This window comes from Gymnodraco acuticeps, unplaced genomic scaffold, assembly GCF_902827175.1.
Source record: "Gymnodraco acuticeps unplaced genomic scaffold, fGymAcu1.1, whole genome shotgun sequence".
NCBI classification, from domain to species: Eukaryota; Metazoa; Chordata; class Actinopteri; order Perciformes; family Bathydraconidae; genus Gymnodraco; species Gymnodraco acuticeps.
This window is the reverse complement of record NW_022991584.1, coordinates 1,727,002-1,747,445: the sequence shown is the minus strand read 5'-3', so window position 1 is coordinate 1,747,445 and position 20,444 is coordinate 1,727,002. Positions and strand designations below refer to the sequence as shown.

Here is a 20,444-nt window from a genome sequence, read left to right as displayed (position 1 = left end):
ACTATTCCCCCTTTTATGAGTATTGTTACAAGGCAAGTGGACTACATTAAAACTTAATAGCTATAGTGTTCTTAAACTTAAAAGCCCTTTAAAAAGTGTCATAATGGGCATGTTTTACAAACTCCCAGACAGGCATGATTTCACAGACGAAGTAGCTGACATGACCGTTGCAAACTGTATGTGAGATTTCAATGTTAAAGGGTGCACCACTACTAGTCGTTTTTAAACTCCGCCCTTGAGTCTGTGTTGACCGAGGAGGGTTTAAGTCCGGGTAGAGGGTCACAGCAAGCGCTCCTACACGTGTGACAACACGGTAAACCTCTTACTGAAAGAACAATATTCATTCATTGAAAGTATCTGTAACTAATGTATTGAACGTGTACAGGTCATTAAGCGTAAACTCGACTACTGAACTAACTTCAATCCCGGGGGAGGAAATGCCGCTCAAACTCGAGTTCTAGAGCCTTCACCATCCGATTATTGACCAGTTTGGAGATTTTAAACCTATGACTTTTTTTTAAGTGAAACTATAAAGTGTCTGTGCTTGGTGTTCGCCCATGAAACAGGGCGAAGTCAGCCACTTTCAACTTAGTTTTCAGTGATTTCATATTTAGCAGACTAGTTTAATATGATTGAGAAACAAGCGATAGGAAACACCGAACAAAACGAGGATGAGACCAAGGCAGACCTTGTCAAACTGGAGGGGGGTGACGCGGTGCTGAACGCCGAAGACCCGGGTCTGCTGGACGGACATGGAGCCGTGCAGCCCACCCGGCTGTACAAACGACGCTGGATGATCGTCCTCCTGTTCAGCTCATATTCACTATGCAACTCTTTCCAATGGATACAGTACGGCATCATCAACAACATATTTATGAAGTTCTACAGCGTGGACGCCTTTACCATAGACTGGATGTCCATGATCTACATGCTGACATACATTCCCTTCATCTTCCCGGTGACCTGGCTGCTGGACAAAAAGGGGCTCCGGGTCATCGCGCTGGTGGCCACCGCGCTTAACTGTGCAGGCACATGGATCAAAGTGGCCAGCGTCAAACCCAACCTGTTTGCCGTCACCTTTCTGGGACAGTTCTGCTGCTCGTTTGCGCAGGTATTCAGCCTCGGTATGCCGTCCATGATCGCCTCAGTGTGGTTCGGCTCAGAGGAAGTGTCCACCGCCTGCTCCATCGGAGTCTTCGGGAGTCAGGTAGGCTGTGACGACACAGGCTGGCCCCCTGGTCAGTTAGCATATCAAGTTAGCTCTTCACCTACTTAATCACTGATTTAAATAATGTGTTATTGTTCCACAAAGTACCGATCATGCGGACACATTCCCAACATCTGTTTGGGCACGTTTGCGTAATTACGCACGTTCTGGCAACCACAGTGCAACCACTGTATGTTCAAGCCACCACATCTCTTGCTGAGAGTAAATTACAATAATAGTGGGAACCAGCAAGCAAGAAAATACATATTAAACAACCACTATGTACCTTTTTGTTTACATTTACAGTGTTAAGATAATACTCCGAGCATTTCCCTTCTTCTACTCCACTACATTTTAGAGGTTATTATTTGACGTTTTACTTTTTTTAACTTTATTTTTATTAAAATTAGATCTCCCTTTTCCAACTGCAACATTAATGCAATACAAATGATAATCCAGGAGTGTATATACAATTAAAATTAAAAGGTTTCACTTTTGTCTAAATCTGTTTTGTCAAAGTGATAGTTTACATTTAGGAAAGGAACCATTTATAGTTAAACTAACCTGAAAAAAGTATGTTTTGAAGCTACAAGCAGATGCAGATGCTTCCTAGTTGTCTGGCAAAGTTGTTCCTCAAATGTTGGTCTTGGATAAAGGAATAACAAGAGACTTGGAAAACGCAGGGACCTAAAAGGGACATAAAATACCAGCATGAGTAGTATGTCTTCAAATATTGTGTGAGGAAACAATGGCAGGAACTTAAAGTCTCTCTATAGATTTACCAATGCCTGGACTTTGTGCAGGACAGTCTGCAGATTATTCATGTAAATTGAAAAGGGCATTACAGTAGTTATTTACATACAAATACATACGGAAAGACATTGTTTTAAAAATGAAAAACACTTTATTACCTTTTGAAACTGCGGTACAGTATGACAATATCCATGGAAATATTTTTCTTAATCTTTTTACTGGGTTGTAACTCACATAAACAAAACCCACTCGTGATGCTCATTTGACTTTATGTGCTACTAGTATTTTGTTTGTCGAAATTGGTGGCAGCAGGAACATTTTAAAATCAACAGCCAAATAACCAAAGAGAAGTGAAAAGATCAGCATCGTGCCCCATTGTATAACAAAATGATTGGAGGAAAATAGTTTTCTTGGCCTTATGCTTAATAGTACAGGGATCCATAGGTAATCAATAACAACGACTACAAACCAAAATATATAAATCTTCTGAATTCTTCATCTGAGTAAAATAAAGGAAAGTAAAACCTGTACTCCTCCTTACAGAATACAGGTTCTGCAGGAGGAGTGGTTTAAGAAGATTTGGGAGATTTCCTATACTAACATCACATGACCTAATGGTAATAAAAATGCAGGCATGTGGTATAGAGGCTCAATGCATTGAGTGGAAAATCAGGACACTAGTAAAGACAATAGTCCCTGTAGGGTCACTCTCTGGCAGTGTTGGGTGTAACGCGTTACAAAAGTAACGGAGTTACAGTAATGTATTACTTTTTGCTTTAACAAAGTAATGTAACGCATTACTAATTACATTTGAGTAATATACTACCCGTTACAATTCTCAGTAGCGCAGTTACAACTCATTTTAACCCGAAATGAAATGGTGTTTTTTTTTTTTAGAATTCACTAACATCGTTAACATCAAAAATTGTGCCGGTAGATTAGTAAACCTGGTGTTTAACTTATTACTTACAATATGTAATGTATTACATTTTGGAAGTAACTTGCCCAACACTGCTCTCTGGACTATTTGAGGACGCCATCTTTCTACTACAGCCAGTTTGCACACTGGACAGCAAGCTGTTAGCACAGAAGCTCCGAAGCCTGAATACCTCTCACGCTCCAGGGGCCCACTTTGAGACATTTAAAATGCCACAAAACATTACTTCGAAAGACAACCATGCAAATTCTGAACTCGGTCTTGAAGAATGGCCGTGTTCCAAGGCTGGAATAGACAGCGCTTTGGGCCTCGCTACTTCGCAGTGGAATCCAGGACCTTTGGGCAGAGCCATCTCCAGTGGGTCACGGTTAGACATCCAGGCTTCACAGATTGAACGCGCAGAGCTGGTCCCAAAGACTGAGATTAAACTGTATCACCGTCGCTGGATCATGCTTTTTCTCTTCAGTGCCGTCTCAGCCAGCAATGCCTTCATGTGGCTTCAGTACGGCATTATAAGCAACATTTTCATGCGTTTCTACAACATTGACTCTTTTGCCATTGACTGGTTGGGCATGATCTACCTGCTCACTTACATTCCTCTCATTCTGCCCGTCCTGTGGCTCCTGAAAAACAGGGGAATCCGGGATGTCATCCTGATTGGGTCAGCTTTTAACTGCATTGGTGCTTGGATAAAAATTGGTAGTGCCAGTCCCAATATGTTCCTACTCACATTTCTAGGCCAGTTTATGTGCTCGGTAGGCACTGTGTTCATCCTTGGTATTCCCTCTTACCTCGCCTCAGTGTGGTTCGGAGAGAAAGAGGTTTCCACTGCTTGTTCCATAGGAGTCGTGGGAAACCAGGTTTGTCTGAATATATGATCTAAAGTCAGAGACCACATAGTGAGGCAGCTGTCTATAGATAATGCAGCTGCACTGCATTCCAGTGACACATAGGTCTTCTAGTGTCTTGGTGCGAGAGTCCAGAGAAAATTGAGTTAACTGTTTGCTGAAACCTCCACATTGTACTCAGTCTTCTTAGCTTTTGTAACGTTAAAACAATATTCTTGGCGGAATTAGTTAGACGACATAAATGTTCCTTCCAGACTAGGTGGTACTAAAAAAATATCATGGTTGTCTCATATTGTTTTCTGCTAGTTTGAAGGGGTATGTTTCAGTTGCCTTAAACATGAGCAGCATTGATAACTCAAAAGAAAGTGTTTAACCGTTGATAATACGGACCCTATCTACTCTTAAAGATCAATTGGCTTAAGGTTATGAATTTACATTTACCATTATATATATATATATATTTTTACCAATAATTCAAATAACAGAAATATACATTTTAAGTGGTGTCAAACAAGCAAAAGTAACCTCTAAATACACATGTTGTGGTACCATTAAGTATGTATGAGATAAAGAAATGAAGTAGCAACAATGGCAAAGAAAAGAAAGAAAAACTGTTGTTTGATATTACCAAGCAAACAATAATGTGTGTTGACTTTTATGCACTGTCTTATAGCTGGGTATTGCCATCGGGTTCCTTGTGCCTCCCATCCTGGTGCCGAATGTGGACGACATGGACGAGCTGGCTCACCACATCAGCATTATGTTCTACATCACAGCAGCAGTGGCCACCTTACTCTTCATCCTCGTGGTCTGTGGTAAGAGTTGTCATGTACTGTAGCACATCAAGGGTCAGTCTGCATAACAAAAGTAGTGTTTTTAAAAAAAACGTCCTATCTAGTGTTATCTCGCCATGCAGACAGTCAGTTATCTTTAAACATCTCCAGATATAACGGAAACTTTCTGCATGACTAGACATTCCGGAGGTTTATCCATTTCTGTTAGCAAATATACACAAAATGGAATGTAGACTAAAATGCTATTTTAAAACCATATGTCTTACCGTGTAAATAATGATTTTGTTGGTGAATAAATAGAAAGTCTAAATGGTCTAAGGTGACATCACCCCCGTCACTCATCTTGTCCTTTTCCCTCAGAAACACACACAGACTTTTTCATATGTTTTGTTCGGGCCATTTCTCGCTCAGGCCGGTGGGATTTTCTCATTCAGTGGCTCCACGTGATGATGGTTTTAATTTACAGCGGACTTCTACTCTGAAAAGAAGCATCATTCAGTAGACAAGAAAAGTGCTGACATGCATGTTCAAACCAGCACAAAACCATCCCTTAAGGCAGTGGTTCTCAAAGTGGGGGGCGCGCCCCCCCTGGGGGGCTCAGAAGCATGCCAGGGGGGGGCGCGAGAGACCAGGAGGAAAAATGGTTATACAAAAATTAATTTAAAAAAAAGATTAAAAAAATTAATAAAAATTGAACAAATTATTGATTCGAAAATAATATGATGCAGTACAGTACTATTACGTCTGGGTCTCTGTGTTTCATTAAAGCTCGGCTCTGTGTGTGTGTGTGTGTGTGTGTGTGTGTGTGTGTGTGTGTGTGTGTGTGTGTGTGTGTGTGTGTGTGTGTGTGTGTGTGTGTGTGTGTGTGTGTGTGTGTGTGTGTGTGTGTGTGTGTGTGTGTGTGTGTGTGTGTGTGTGTGTGTGTGTGTGTGTGTGTGTGTGTGTGTGTGTGTGTGTGTGTGTGTGTGTGTGTGGAACGAGCCATTTTGTGTGCGCGAGAGAGAGAAAGAGAGATAGTGCACCGGTACCGGAGATCGTTGTTGTTAGCTTCTGGTGCTAGCCAGCTACGCTAACGGATATAAGGAGTTTTTTCAACAACAACGTGGAGGAGAGTCCTCTCCTGTCAGACTGAGAGACTCAGTGAGTTAAAGGACTCTCTCAGTGTTATCTCAGTGGGTCTCAAATGTTTTGGTCACCATTAATGTAAACAATTATTTCCGAGGCACACATTTATATGATCATTATAGTTATAAAAAAATAAGAGAATAAATGAAAAACAGGTATGAAATACTATATGACAGTAAAACAAGAATAACGTTTAAAAGGGTGATTTGTAAAATATCCATAAAGAAATAGTAAATCTGTTTACAGTTCTGTTTCAAATGGGTGTTGATTGATGTATCCATAGATCTCTTCATTTTGCTCTCAAAGTGCACCAGATTGATGCTTTTAACTTCAATATTTAAAAATAAATCTTCCCGGACGAGCTTTCCCCCGGACCCCCCTATGTGAGGTCCACACACCACCTATAAAATAACACTTGACCCCTGCTTACACCTATATGCCGTGAGCTGATTATCGAGCCTTCATTGTAACAGTCACACTGTGTATTTGCGTGGGGAGTGTTGCAGTAGAACATTCCTCTGGAGCGCTCGGTACATTAATGGGAAACCCTAAATGTTTGAGCACCCTCTATGAAACGTCAAGCTACCCCACAGCACCCCCAAAAGAAATCTCTGGCGCCGCCACTGAGCCTGACTATTTGTGACTTTTTTTTTTCTCCAAAGAAAAAGTTTGAGAACCACTGCCTTAAGGGGAGATTCATAAAAAAGAGCCTTTGTGTTACAAGTCAGGAAAGTTCAGGAGAAATGTTGAATAGGCAGAGAAGTACTTGAACAAACTGAACAGTATAGTTTGTTTAAAGCTATATTTGTCATAGAGAACTAGAGGATGTATCATCACAAAATGACACTTTCTCATAAAGGGAAGTGGCGTGACTTCATGTGACATACAGGATATGGACAGGATGTATTCTAATGACTAGAATCATAAGAAGGGAGTTTATAACCTGAAGGGATTAGTCAGAATAACACACGAGGGTGTAAATATGTATTACCCTTCTATAGAGAACATTAGGTTAAGTAAGAGAGGAGGCAAAAGTTGCATGAAAAAGCTGTTGTCCTGTGAGGATGGGGGAGGGCGGGGGTGCTCGTAAGCATTCTGCATTCAGAAACACAAAAGAATGCTTGTGAAGGCATTCCATAGTGGCACCATGTACAACATTCAGACTGACTGTCAGTGTTGTTGGTATAAATATGAAGAAAGATATAGAGGACCAGGAGAAATGCTGAGGACAACGTTTTACTGTCTTAAGAATAACCAGTGATTCTGTATAGGACGTACAGGCTTTCCTCCATGGGATTGATTCATTTGGGCAGTGGATGTGACTCTTGGTCATTCCAGCAAGATAAGTCACAGCTAGTTGGCTACAGTAGTTTCATAATATGACACATAAACTCACACACACATAGCACACCCTCACACATACATGCAAGATGCCATGTGTGAGGGCTGTCCTGCTGGCAGGGCCATCTGTAGCCCGGCAACAGGCCTGTGAGTCAGCAGGGCAGACAACGGCCCAGGATTTAGAGATTTGCATAAACTGTGTGGAAAGAGAGGTGGATGAAGGAGTTTGGCTGCTGCCGTCCTCTGACCGAATCGACGGCCAAAGGTCACCACAGTGAAAGTGGAAATAGGCATGTGCAAATCATTTCATATGCCGTTTTTAAAGAAACTTTCAATTTCTATGAATTACAATGACACTGTTGTAGCGGCTGTTTCAAAGACAAGGTTGGTTTCACAGGATTAGTTAGAGCAGGTTACTGAACACTGAACCAGGTCTTATCACAGTTGTCGCCCTTAAAGCGTCGGCCCTCACGAGGTCAGAGACTTGCTGACTGTTTCTTTAGGCTGTAAAATGCTCAGAGGAAGAAAGTGTGGGGGTGTGTTGAGCTTAGAGTGCGTGTGTGGACCTGTCCAGCTGTTTCTGAATGTGCATGCCCCCTCACATTTAGGAAGTGAGTAGCCCTCTTGACTCATATAAAGAGCTTATAATACTGTCCAATAGTAACCTTTCGTTGGCTTAAAGCACGTAAACAATCACGTGAGAGAGTTCCCACTTTAGCAGCTTTAGAGTAGTACAAATATAGTGAGAGAGATTTTCCGAGGGAAATTTGAAACATTGTACATTTCCAATGGACAGAGTTGTTCGCACAGATTCAGATAAATTGGCTGTGTACTCCCAAACATTCCTAAACTATACAACATTCACAGCCATAGGAAAGGTTTTAATTGTTGCTGTATCATAATGTATCATAAACTAGGGCTGTGCGATTATGGCAAAAATCATAATCACGATTATTTGGGTCAATAATTGATATCACGATTATTTTGACGATTATTCATTGACCATTTATTGATCTTTAAAACAAATAATATTTTACCAATAAACAAGATCAACAAATATGTTGGACCGCACTTCCAAAACCATACTAAACATATATTATTAATATGATAAATAAAAATAAATTGGACCAAAATAAATTAAATCAAACATGATGCAGTGCACTGTCACAACCTACTGAAAACTCCTTAACATATAGCCAACATTTTGGTAAAACATATTTAACATATTCCACTCAGTTAAACGTTGAAGGCTGGCCAACCGTCATGGTCCAGAAGTAACAGGAAATAAATGTTGAACTACAATTTAAGACCAAATAAAAAAAATGTAGGCCACCATGGCAAATGCTGGTAGGGCTGCTCATGTCATCTCTTAAAGATTTTTTGCAAGAAACAAAAGCCTGTTTACATGGTCTGGTTTCAGAGATGAGCGCAGGCAGGTGACGATATTGCCACCTGTACTGAAGACCCTCAGCCACGCTCCGACACATGTGACGCCGGCCAATCACAAAGCTTTGATGCGTTCAAGTGCATTATTTTGGCACAGGAAGATTATGTTACAGGACATTAACGATACAACAGAATATTGTTGTTCTATTTGTAGACACATCTCGTGATCGACTGGTTGGGCACCCCTGGGCTAGACCATAGGTCTGTTGTGGTAGCAAAGTAGTCAGCTGAAGCCACATCTCTCTCAACTTCCCCACAGCATTTGTCATATAGTGCAGGCAGCGCAGACCTGCTGAAATAATACCGAGACGGCATCGCGTAACGCTTGTCCAACGTGTTGACAAGTTGCTTAAAGCCCTGGTTGCTAACAGTGGACATATCTTTAGCGATGTGAAATGTAATGGCAAAGTACTTGCAAATAGTGGAAATAGTTTTACCCTTCTTTTTAACGAGTTGCTGCTCTTGTTCTGACATCTTCGCTCTCGCTGAACATGAACACTCACAACACATGTCACTCCCACGTGGCCGAGTGGGCTTTTAGGGAGAGGCGAAAGCGCACCCAGCAAAATAATCGTATTTTGTCAATTATGCTGTTTTCATAATCGTCGCAAGCCATAATCGTAATCGCGATTAAAATACGATTAATTGCACAGCCCTATCATAAACATCATAATATGTTTCTGTGGATACTCCTTGTTGTGGGTACCATATAATGATATGCTCTGTAGGTTTGAGAAATTAATTAGGACAACATGGCAGTAAGAAATGGCCAACACACTGAAAAAACCTTACATTTTAATATATGAATCATGTTTGACATTAATACACCAGAACATAGAATATATGTTATATCACATCTATGAATTACAGTATGTGTTCTTGACTGACTCTCCCAGTTCACCTGTGACCTGCATTGTAATCTGTGTGTCTGAGAGTCAGCTGCTCTTCTCTGTGTTCACTGTGATTAATATTGATTGATATGTTGGTCTCTCCATGTGTCAGTCTTCCAGGAGCGACCTACACTTCCTCCGACTCAGGCCCAGGCCACAGCTCGCAGCATTCCCCCTGAGCAGTACTCGTACACAGCCTCGGTCCTCAGGCTGCTCCGCAACCGGCCCTTCATCCTCCTCATCATCACTTATGGTCAGTGTAAAACAAGAAAAACAACCACAGGCAGGGCTTTGGTTTTTCTTTGTATTTGTTTAACTGAAAAATGAGTCCTTGATTTTGTCAGTACAATCTCTCACTGTAATCATTTAACAACAGTACCTCGACATATAATAACCTTTTGAATCAATATAGCAAAGTTGTTAGCAAACACATTACATACCCAGCAATTAAAGATAAACATAATCATGTCATTGGAGTAAAGTTCATCTGATGACTGTCAGTCCAATTTCTACTCCCTTTTAGATCTGTTTTGGTCTCCACCATCTTCAATTGGAAATATCTGTATCTTCAGCTGCTAATAAGTTACTTTTATAAACATGTCCAGTTCAATTGACCAATCCAACTGAAATCTGCTACCAGATTCAGGTATTCCCCGGACACATCACCATACCTACCCTGCCCCACGTGGGTTCCTAAATCTGCTTATAATTGGTCGGAAACCACTCCCTGATTGTAAAACAAGCCCTGATATTATATACTTTTAAACCAGGTTTATCTTTTCGTGTGTCATAAAAATGAACACATCCTCCTCAGATAATCACAGACATGATATTTATTGTGCCCTATAGAAGTTCAAAGTTTGGTTTAAGTCTGACAATGTTTAACCTAAGATAAAACTAAAAATATTTCCTGTCCGTCAAATAAGTAAATCTCGTCTAGTCACAGCAAGAACGTCCAACAGCTGTGAGCAATCTATGGGAACCTTTGACCTCACCATGTTATTTCCACAGTTCATGCGACTATTATTAGTGTCTCTGTTGTCCTTTTTTTTTTTTAACCGGGACAGTGCACACTGATGAACACTTTAAAACCAAATAATGCTTACAAGTGTAAATGAGCCGGATTTCAGCTATTCCACAATGAGCTGCCTTTGATGGAGAGGACATTTTGTCCAAAAGTTGTCCGTCTACGGTGGACTTCACAGTCTCCTCTGGTTTTTGACCGAGTGCAGCGTCCAGTGTGTTTTTTGTGGATGAATTCCCCTAAGGGTGGGGCCCCCCGCCAGTCCATGTAAACATTTATTAAAAAAATCACTTACTTTTAAAAGAGTTAAAATTGTCAAAACTCAAGAAATTGTGTTTTTCAAGAATGGTACAGTGGTGGTATGAATTTGGCTTTCTGTCAAACACCTTGATACTGTAGCTCTCTTGTATAGTTGTTCTATGGGTTTAAGGTTTATGGCACAAGCAAACGACCCGTTTGTAAAACAGTATTCAATGTGGGATAGAATCATATGGAGGTATGACTTTGCATCATTGACAGTTAAGAAGGGTCTAATTTGTTTAAAATGTAGCAAGTTGAATTTAATGGTATTGGCTACTTTCTTGTTATGTTTCTTAAAAGTCAAGTTCGAGTCCAATATGACTCCAAGATACTTGAAGCGGGAGACTCGCATTTTATGGGAACCCTTGACCCTCACCGTGTTATTTCCACAGTTCATGCGACTATTATTAGTGTCTCTGTTGTCCTTTTGACTCTTTGCATATGAACTTTAGTCACATGGTCTCAGATTTACCTGAGATTGTCACACTCTGTTCTGCGGGCCACCTGTCCCTGTCTGTTACACTGAGCTGTGATCCTAAATACATAGTTATATTTACATGAAAGGCTTATTTACACAGATCTATTTGCAAATAGTATAGAAATAGATATAATGACTGTTTCCTTTTTTAAATGTTATTAGAGTTTATAATCATTCCCTCAACAATTTGCATCCAAAATTGTTAATTACTGAAGTGGTTTTGTTTGGGTTTATGTTCTTCCTGAGCATGTCAGAACCACTACTAAAACTTTTGTTCATGAAAAAACACTCGACACGCAGACTTGTCCATTTATAGAAATCCTTGGTTTGGCTCTCTGTTTTGGAAACCAGCCTGATCAGGTTCATTGGACACAACTGCCAACCCTTCGACTGGTCACATTCAATTCCTTTATAGTTGCTTAAGGAAGTTAGCTCAATGTTCACCTTTTTAGGTTTCATAAAAAATGTTTTTGTTTCATTTTTTGACATTATTTCTCTAAAACAGGTTTGAATGTGGGATGTTTCTATGCTGTCGGCACCCTGCTGAACCGCATTATCATCGAGCATTACCCTGTAAGTCCCGCCTGCTGTGTCTGGTCTTCCCCCAAACTATTTTTACACTTCCCATAGTGTGATATGTCAGGATATGAAAAGCTGAATCATTTTGTATTGAAAGTACTCTTCACACATTGGCATCAACTGTAACATTTAATTCCCAGAAATAAAGCAGCACAGCATGATTGCAAAAGTGTTACTCTTAAGTTTGAATATATAATTTCCTGTAGAGGTTGTTGTAATGTCCTTAATTACATTTCACTTTCATAAAGAGGAAGTAGGCTTTTCTCTATTTAAAGTATATCAACAGGCTGCTGTTATAAGATATTCATAGACTGGAAGGATGTTGCCTGCTGACCTGTTTTATTCAGTCAGTAAGAGATGTAGATGAAGGATTGAAGCGACACCAGATGAATGTAGAAAGAAACTCCAAGTCCCCTTAACTCCCTTGTAATGATGTCTGCCTCACTTTTCCTTTGGGATGTAAGGTCACTAATCTATGTCCTATCTTGCTTGACCTTGTAGGGAGAAGAGGTGAATGCTGGGAGAATTGGCCTCACCATTGTCATTGCAGGGATGGTTGGCTCCCTGATTTGTGGCATTTGGTTGGACAAAACCAAAACCTACAAGTAAGGCGAAAAAAAAGAAAGTTAAATGACAGTTTGTTCCAAGTGCTAGGAATGAAATAGAACATTAGCCAGCCTTTTTTCTGTTCTGTTTATTGTCATTCCGCTTCTCATATCGCTGTTGTTCTTGTTTATGTGTTGCTCTGTGTCTATTTATCCAGGTGCTGCATGCTGCTCTCACAGTCATATTAATGACCCCATGGGCTTTTTGGCTGTGTAGTGACAGCAGTGTCCTCCCTGTGGGGGGTTACAGTCGGCCCCCCCGCTGTTTGAGAGATTTGTTTTGCATATGGGGGAAATGTTAGTGTGTTTGCGTCACACACGCAGGCTCTCTTTCAGTCCCAACTGTCTTCCCATGCCTTATCTCTCATACATATTTTGATTATAATTTAGTTGCCCATTCTTTGTTGCAGTGTATCTGTTAATTTGCACATTTTACTAATATAATATATATTTTGGGATCCTAAAACGCACCTCTTATTGAGTTGTTAAATATTTGATATTAATAAGATAGTCTTTTCTATCAAGGGCAGTTTTTTTTTATAAATGTATGTTGTTGTTTCTTTAATTAACCATTATATTTTTATATATTTGATTACATTTGACTGCAGTTTTGTTAATCTTTTCCTCACTGTGACCAATACGTCTTTGAAGGTTTATCTACTTATATTTTGGTGACAGTTGCACATTTATTCGTATTTCTTTCTATGCATGTGTCATAGTTCAACATTAAGTAGTAATAATCGCATGCATTTTTAAGATTCCCTATGGATCCTGGGGCACATGCACCAAAAACAAACAAAACAACCCATTCAAAACTGCTCCAAAGCTCTACTAGCGGTCAAAAACTCTTAACTTTGATGTTACATTACACTGCTTTTTAAAATCTGAATAATTGTTTTCATCCCTTGAGAAGCTACAACAGAAGCTACTACTACACCCACTTTAACGAGTTCACACAAACACATAAATAATGCAGCAGCACTACTAAAATGTATAATTATAATGATGATTATAGTGTTCAAGGTTGTTTATTTGTTTCTGTGTTTTTCCAGACAGACAACCCTTGCTGTGTACTTCATGTCTCTGGTGGGGATGATCGTCTTTGCTGCCACACTCAGTCTGGGACACCTCTGGGTTGTCTTCATCACTGCTGGAGCGCTCGGGTATTCTTTTGTTTTTGAGTACAGTTTTTGCTAAACACTTAATTGGTTAAGTCAAAGGTTAAAACAACTTGAAATTACATCAGTGGTTCTCAAAGTGGGGCATGCCAGGGGGGGCGCGAGAGACCAGGAGGAAAAATGGTTATATATAAAAAATTAAAAAAAAGATTTAAAAAAATAATAATAATAATTTGATAAATTATTGATTCGAAAATAATATGATACAGTACAGTACTATTACGTCTGGGTCTCTGTGTTTCATTAAAGCTTGGCTCTGTGTGTGTGTGGAACGAGCCATTTTGTGTGCGTGAGAGAGAGCGCACCGGTACCGGAGATCGTTGTTGTTAGCTTCTGGTGCTAGCGAGCTACGCTAACGGATATAAGGAGTTTTTTCAACAACAACGTGGAGGAGAGTTCTCTCCTGTCAGACTGAGAGACTCAGTGAGTTAAAGGACTCTCTCAGTGTTATCTCAGTGGGTCTCAAACGTTTTGGTCACCATTAATGTAAACAATTATTTCCGAGGCACACATTTATATGATCATTATAGTTATAAAAAAATAAGAGAATAAATTAAAAACAGCTATGAAATACTATATGACAGTAAAACAAGAATAAAGTTTAAAAGGGTGATTTGTAAAATATCCATAAAGAAAAGGTAAATCTGTTTACAGTTCTGTTTAATATGGGTGTTGAGAGAGGTATCCATAGATCTCTTCATTTTGCTCTCAAAGTGCACCAGATTGATGCTTTTAACTTCAATATTTAAGAATAAATCTTCCCGGACGAGCTTGCCCCCGGACCCCCCTATGTGAGGTCCACACACCACCTATAAAAATATCACTTGACCCCTGCTTACACCTATATGCCGTGAGCTGATTATCGAGCCTTCATTGTAACAGTCACACTGTGTATTTGCATGGGGAGTGTTGCAGTAAAACATTCCTCTGTTGCGACCGGTACATTAATGGGAAACCCTAAATGTTTGAGCACCCTCTATGAAACGTCAAGCTACCCCACAGCACCCCCAAAAGAAATCTCTGGCGCCGCCACTGAGCCTGACTATTTGTGTTGGGGGGGCCCGACTTTTTTTTGTCTGACAGAAAAAGTTTGAGAACCACTGCATTACATGTCACTTGTTAGACGCTTTTATCCAAAGCGACTTACATACTCAATACTGTGGGCAATCCCCACAGGAGCAATTTGGGGTGAAGTGTCTTGCCCAGGGACACAACGATATGCTGACTGCAGTGGGGTTTGAACCTGTGACCCCCTGATCCGAACACAAACGCACAACCCACTGCACCACACGCCTCCCATATATGAAAAAATAATTATATAAATCAAAATACCTGAACTTGTTCAACCCTCTTGCACAATTTGTGGCAACTACTATTTTCTGTTGACATTTGCAACAATAATTTACAGCCGTGTTTATTCAGAAGTCAACTTTGGATTGATAATGATTTGCAAATCCACCCACAGTAGGATCTAGGTTCAAATGTTCCTCTAACAGACACTGTACTCTAAATCAGGACATACTGTAGAGCAGAGGTGATCCTGTTTCTAGGAAAATGCAAACGTATTGATACAGGCTACAGTTGAGCTGAATGATCCTGAACAGTTAGATTATATTACTTTACTGCATCATGATAATTCCATTTGTGTTAAAACTAGGGGTGCACCGAATGGGAAATTCTTGGCCGAAACCGATACCGAAAATAGGAAACAGTTGGCCGAAAACCGAATGCCGAAAGGCCGAAAATGATTAATAGAAATATATATATATAATGTATACATTTTTTACCAATGTTGTTCAGCTACCTGATTATGGAAATAGACATGATTATGGCAAAACTTAACTTAAATAATAATCACTATTATGGGTCCATAAAACATTTATTCAGCACTTTTGAATGCATACAGTACATTTATATATGTCATGTATTATTGCTAAAAAACATGATATCGCAGTCTTAGTGTCGCCAACTCGTTTCTAATATGCAAAGACAACAAATGCGTCTATGATGTATTTTCGATCAGACGAGATCTCTCTCCCCCGTCTGTGTGCGAGGGGGCGGGGCAGTTTACACACACGCAGCTGCTACATGCAGCGGAGCACACTGCGGAGATGGCGGAGAGAACGCGCTCCGAGGTGTGGTTAAACTTTACCCGTCTCGATGTGGAGAATACTTGTTACCATAAGTGCAATAAGAGTTTAGCATGTAAGCACGAGCAATTTGTCTAAACATTTAGCAAAAGTGCACCGCATGCAGACGGAGGAATGTACCGGGTTCGACCGTCTTTCTAGCAGCTCTGTAGCCCCATCCAAGAGTAACGTTTCCACGTCAGGTGTTATGTATGCTAGCAGCAACACACGGAGTTAACTACATGATACAAACATGGGTTAATGATTAGAGGTAACTGAGTTATTTAGTTTGTTAAAATTTCAGCTATTCTGTTTACAGTCTGTCATCAGATTATTTAATACGATTTGTTAAAGGCTCAGGGCAATCTCGATGACAAAGGTCAATGTTCCCCCCCCCCTGTGAGCCAGCCGCGAGCATGGTCGCCGCGTCTTTATTACGTCATCACAACAACACGTTAGGTTACCAACGTAAGCCTGTTCTGACATTCGGTGATATTTTTTCGGTGCTAAAACCCTTTCGGCCGAAAGCCGAAAGGGCCTTTTTAACCATTTTCGGCCGATAATTTTCGGTGGCCGAATATTCGGTGCATCCCTAGTTAAAACTGCATTATAGGGAGTCCTAGAACATGGTTAATATCCAAAACTAACAAAAATGGGACCAAAACATTTCAAACAGTAGGCTACTAATAGAATCAGAATCAAGTTTATTGCAACACATACAAGGAATTTGCTTTGGTATCTGGTGGTGCGAACATAAACAATCTAAAAAAAGAAGTTGCAAAGTAGGTACAAATACTCAGGTGGTATTCAAGATGGTCTCATATTTTAAATATCACAGTAACAGTGTTTTAAAATAAAGCTTTTAGAGCCACCATGAATTATATCTTCACAATATATGTCTTGTTTTTGTAAATAATACCAGATATCGTAGCCAGCAGTACTTTTACATCCAGTTTTGACCTTTCTGTGTATGGTGTGAAAACATCACACCTCTTCAGCAGCACAGATTGACCCTCCAGCTTGGGCTCGCCCTCTCTGTGGAGGCACACGTACATCATATACATACCATACGTGCGCACATAGTGTACATACCAGCCAGTGGACATGATTAATGTGACTCAGGCTGACTGGTCAAATAAGAGAGCTGAATTCGTCAATGGAGATTACATTAGCTCAAGCTAGCTTTAAATTCCTGCTTGAATTCCTGGTATTCTATTGATTAAATTAACTTTTCTTTTACCTAGTGTGTACAACCATTGTCCCTAATATTTTAACCCATCTAAGAATTGAAAATGTACTACAGACTTGTATGTACTTTAAGCCTTTCTCTAAACATACTAGTTTCAATAGTTTCAATCTCATACTAGTTTCAATCTCAGGGGAAGAACAACATGGTTCTAGTACCTGTCACAACCTGTAAAACATCACCACGTCTAAGTAAAAAACAAGGGTGTTTGCATTTCTTAATAAAGAAGTAGAGGAAAAAACACCATGTGGAAGGTGTGTTTCTGCATTACCCATAAATACATTATCCAAGCTGTATAATTGGAATTAAGGTCAAATAAATGGCAGAATTATTCATATTTAAGCTACAATCAAATCAACTTGTGATTCTCTTTGTTAACTGTATGTATCTATGCTTCTCTGTGTGTGTGTGTGTGTGTGTGTGTGTGTGTGTGTGTGTGTGTGTGTGTGTGTGTGTGTGTGTGTGTGTGTGTGTGTGTGTGTGTGTGTCCAGGTTCTTCATGACAGGCTACCTGCCGCTGGGCTTTGAGTTTGCGGTCGAGCTGACGTACCCAGAGTCTGAAGGAACCTCATCCGGACTGCTCAACTGTTCAGCACAGGTACGATAAAACTGTATTGTCAGATCAAGTGTAACATTTTCTCGCATCACAGCAGCTCCTTTCACAACATCAGCAAGGTCAAATATTAAGGACAAGAAACAAGGAAACAGACATTTAATATAACATCACGATCACTGAAGATCACATTTGATCAGGGATTTAACTCTGTATTTAATTGAAGGAATGACTGGTGCACAAAAGAATGCTTCAGTCCAGGTGTGGTTTAGAATAGAATAAATAATAGATCAGCAAAGCCCAAAGAGATAGCGTGAGAACATCTGCTTATGTTGTTCCTAGTTGTACAAAAAGAAAGTGAGTAAGTTGCTTCTTTTCCATAAGTGAAAAATCAGATCCGCTCCTAAATGATATGATTTCTTCCTTGGCCCATGCTACACATGTCCCCCAGGTTTCATGAAAACTAGCCAGTATTTTTTCAGTATTCTGCTGACAAACAGAAAAACAAACCAAACTGAAAACAACATACCCTCTTGGAATTTTCTACTATCCTGATTTGACCTTGCATTCGAAAGTATGCAGAGGAGTTAGGTCTTTGCAGACCTTGGAACTGTTCTATCATATGTGCAGGGGCGGACTGGCCATTGGGAATACCGGGAGTTTTCCCGGTGGGCCGGTGCTGTGCGTGGGCCGGAGGGCCAAAAAGAAAATGTACCTAAAATGGTTTTTTGCTTACCTAAATCCTACCGGCCCACATTTGTAAGTGTTCCGACCACACCCTGGAGGGGTGTTTGAGAGGCGTTTTGATAGGCTACCTATGTTCTATCTATCAGATAGTTTCACTTTCACAGATCAGGCCCGTAGCAGCTGTCACTGCGCAGTGAACGATCAGGAGTGAGTGACTGAGAGACCTAGCTGGCAGTTGCTTACAGTAGGATAAACAAGCTCCAAAACGTAAAGGCGTTTTTGTATAGTTTGTGTTTACAGTATACAGTATTGTAGCAAGCCCTGGGTTCAGAGGGAGGGGCTTGCATAGGGGAGGGGGCGGGGGGGTTGGCAGGGAAACGGGGTTCAGGGGGAGTGGCTGTACCCGTAGGATAGAAAAGGGGGAAGTGACGTCTGACTCAGAGGTTGCGCGGCTGTGGAGAAGAACGCGTTGCCCACATTCTGTTACTGAATTTAGGCTAGTTAGCTAGCAGGTTTATTGTTTTGGGTGCAGTCACTTTTGCCTCCACTTGCTGTTCAAATAAATGTTGAAAGAAAAAGTAAATCTGTTTATAGTTCTGTTTCATATGGGTGTTGAGAGATGTATCCATAGATTTAGTCCCTAATTTTGCTCTCAAAGTGCACCAGATTGATGCATTTAACTTCAACATTTTAAAAAAAAATCGTCCCGGGGGAGCATGCCCTAAAGGAGGTGAGGTCCACCACCTGCCCACACCCCCTGTTAAATTGTCTCACCCACATTGTCTCATCCATGCGTCAAGTCAGGCAAATTGGGTCCAAATATTATAGCATCAATGATCTGTTAACATTAAAATGAATGAATGTAACTATTTTGCTCTAGGCAACTCAAGGGCTCAGGTAATGTGATTACTATATGAATAATGGTCCAAAATAACATAAAAGTTTTTTATTAAGTAACATACTTTCGTCGCCGGCCGGCCGATACATGCCCCGCATTAAGTGGGGCTGTCTGTCAATTAATCCCCGGGCCACTTTTTCCTCCCAGTCCGCCCCTGCATATGTGCAACAAACAACATGCTTGCAAATGTACTGTGAAAAACTTACAAAAATGTTGCTGTGTGCTAGTTTTGTTCTGGCTTCCTTGATTGTTTTTTTTTTGCCATTTGATATTGTTACAAACTCACTAGGGATGAGGAAAGCAACACACACCAGTATGTAATTGGTAATAATTATAAGTAGTTTTATTACAGGGTATAACAAAATGGAAGGCGTGCAGCCTGAACAAACAAAAAGGCCAAAAGGGCACAGGTTGACAAATAACCTAACAAAAGGAGGACTCTAAAAAAGGAGTCTAATGGCATACAGAAGAAATAAATACTAATATAGGGAACGAAACAAAACCTCACTTTAAAAGTGGTACAACTAAATAAAGGAAGCTGTAAAAAACACAGCTGAAGGAGAGAAACTAAGCACCCTACGCTAAACACATATATCCACACTCAACACTGCCCGGCCACACGAGGACGAAAACGGCTAAACGCATAGGATTAACGCAATCGGAAAAAAGCTTCCGTCCACACGCAATAGTCATCCGGATAGTGTCTGTCCACACGAGACAGCTCCGTTTAGCTCCAACCGCTGGAGAAGCTGCAGTACATATGCAGGAGCCTGTACGTGGCGCTGTAACTTCCTCCACAAAAGCAGCGAAGAAGCATGGTTGTCATGGTTGCCCTTCTGTTTATTCTCCGCGGTGGGGGCCGAGGGAACCGGGCAGAGTTTTTCGCCAGTCAACGTGTATTAAAGTTTAAATCTTCCGACAAAATTATAAAAGTGCTGGTCAAAGGTCTTCTTTGTTATTTATTGAGCTTTAAAACAAATGAATAACGACTCTATATAATATAATACACGGAGCCTCTCTTTTTCCACCCTCTCTTTGGACAGCGCCAGTGTCTGTTTCATGCAGCTGCTGGTCCAGTAATGAGTGACCCGGCCGACAGTAAAAATAAACATATTTATAACTAGTTTAGGTAGTTTGAGAGGTGTCTCTTTCCTGTCAGATTAGACTTCACTCGAGTTTATGTCCATATCGAGAGAAATAAATAATCTGAATTCAGTGAGCAGCAGAGGTGGGGAGAGGCGGGGCTATTGCCTCATCATGATCAGAAAATGATCGTATAGGGCGTACACACAGAGCCGTTGGACCCCCCAGAGCATTGCGTATGCCGTTCTATCCACCTTGGGACCCGTTATCGTTTCCGCAGTCGTTTAGTGCCGTATTCGGTCGTCCTCGTGTGGCCGAACGGTCTATATGACACTAAACAGTA

At 40.6% G+C, this 20,444-nt stretch overlaps 1 protein-coding gene across 4 annotated transcripts in view; it reads left to right on the top strand.

Moving 5' to 3' along the window:
• Window positions 1-242: 242 nt before the first annotated feature.
• The window catches only part of LOC117533779 (feline leukemia virus subgroup C receptor-related protein 2-like), a 26,948-nt gene continuing 6,746 nt past the window's right edge, over window positions 243-20,444 (top strand). For 2 of the 4 annotated variants that reach the window (XM_034197709.1, XM_034197710.1), the window contains exons 1-7: window positions 1,239-3,757; window positions 4,419-4,560; window positions 9,454-9,594; window positions 11,649-11,716; window positions 12,224-12,327; window positions 13,380-13,490; window positions 17,373-17,478. In XM_034197709.1, the coding sequence (XP_034053600.1) occupies window positions 2,939-3,757; window positions 4,419-4,560; window positions 9,454-9,594; window positions 11,649-11,716; window positions 12,224-12,327; window positions 13,380-13,490; window positions 17,373-17,478 (1,491 nt within the window). In that variant the 5' untranslated portion in view covers window positions 1,239-2,938. Of the gene's footprint in view, window positions 1,208-1,234; window positions 3,758-4,418; window positions 4,561-9,453; window positions 9,595-11,648; window positions 11,717-12,223; window positions 12,328-13,379; window positions 13,491-17,372; window positions 17,479-20,444 lie in introns of those variants that run through there. The other 2 variants (XM_034197712.1, XM_034197711.1) reach the window with 2 other exon arrangements.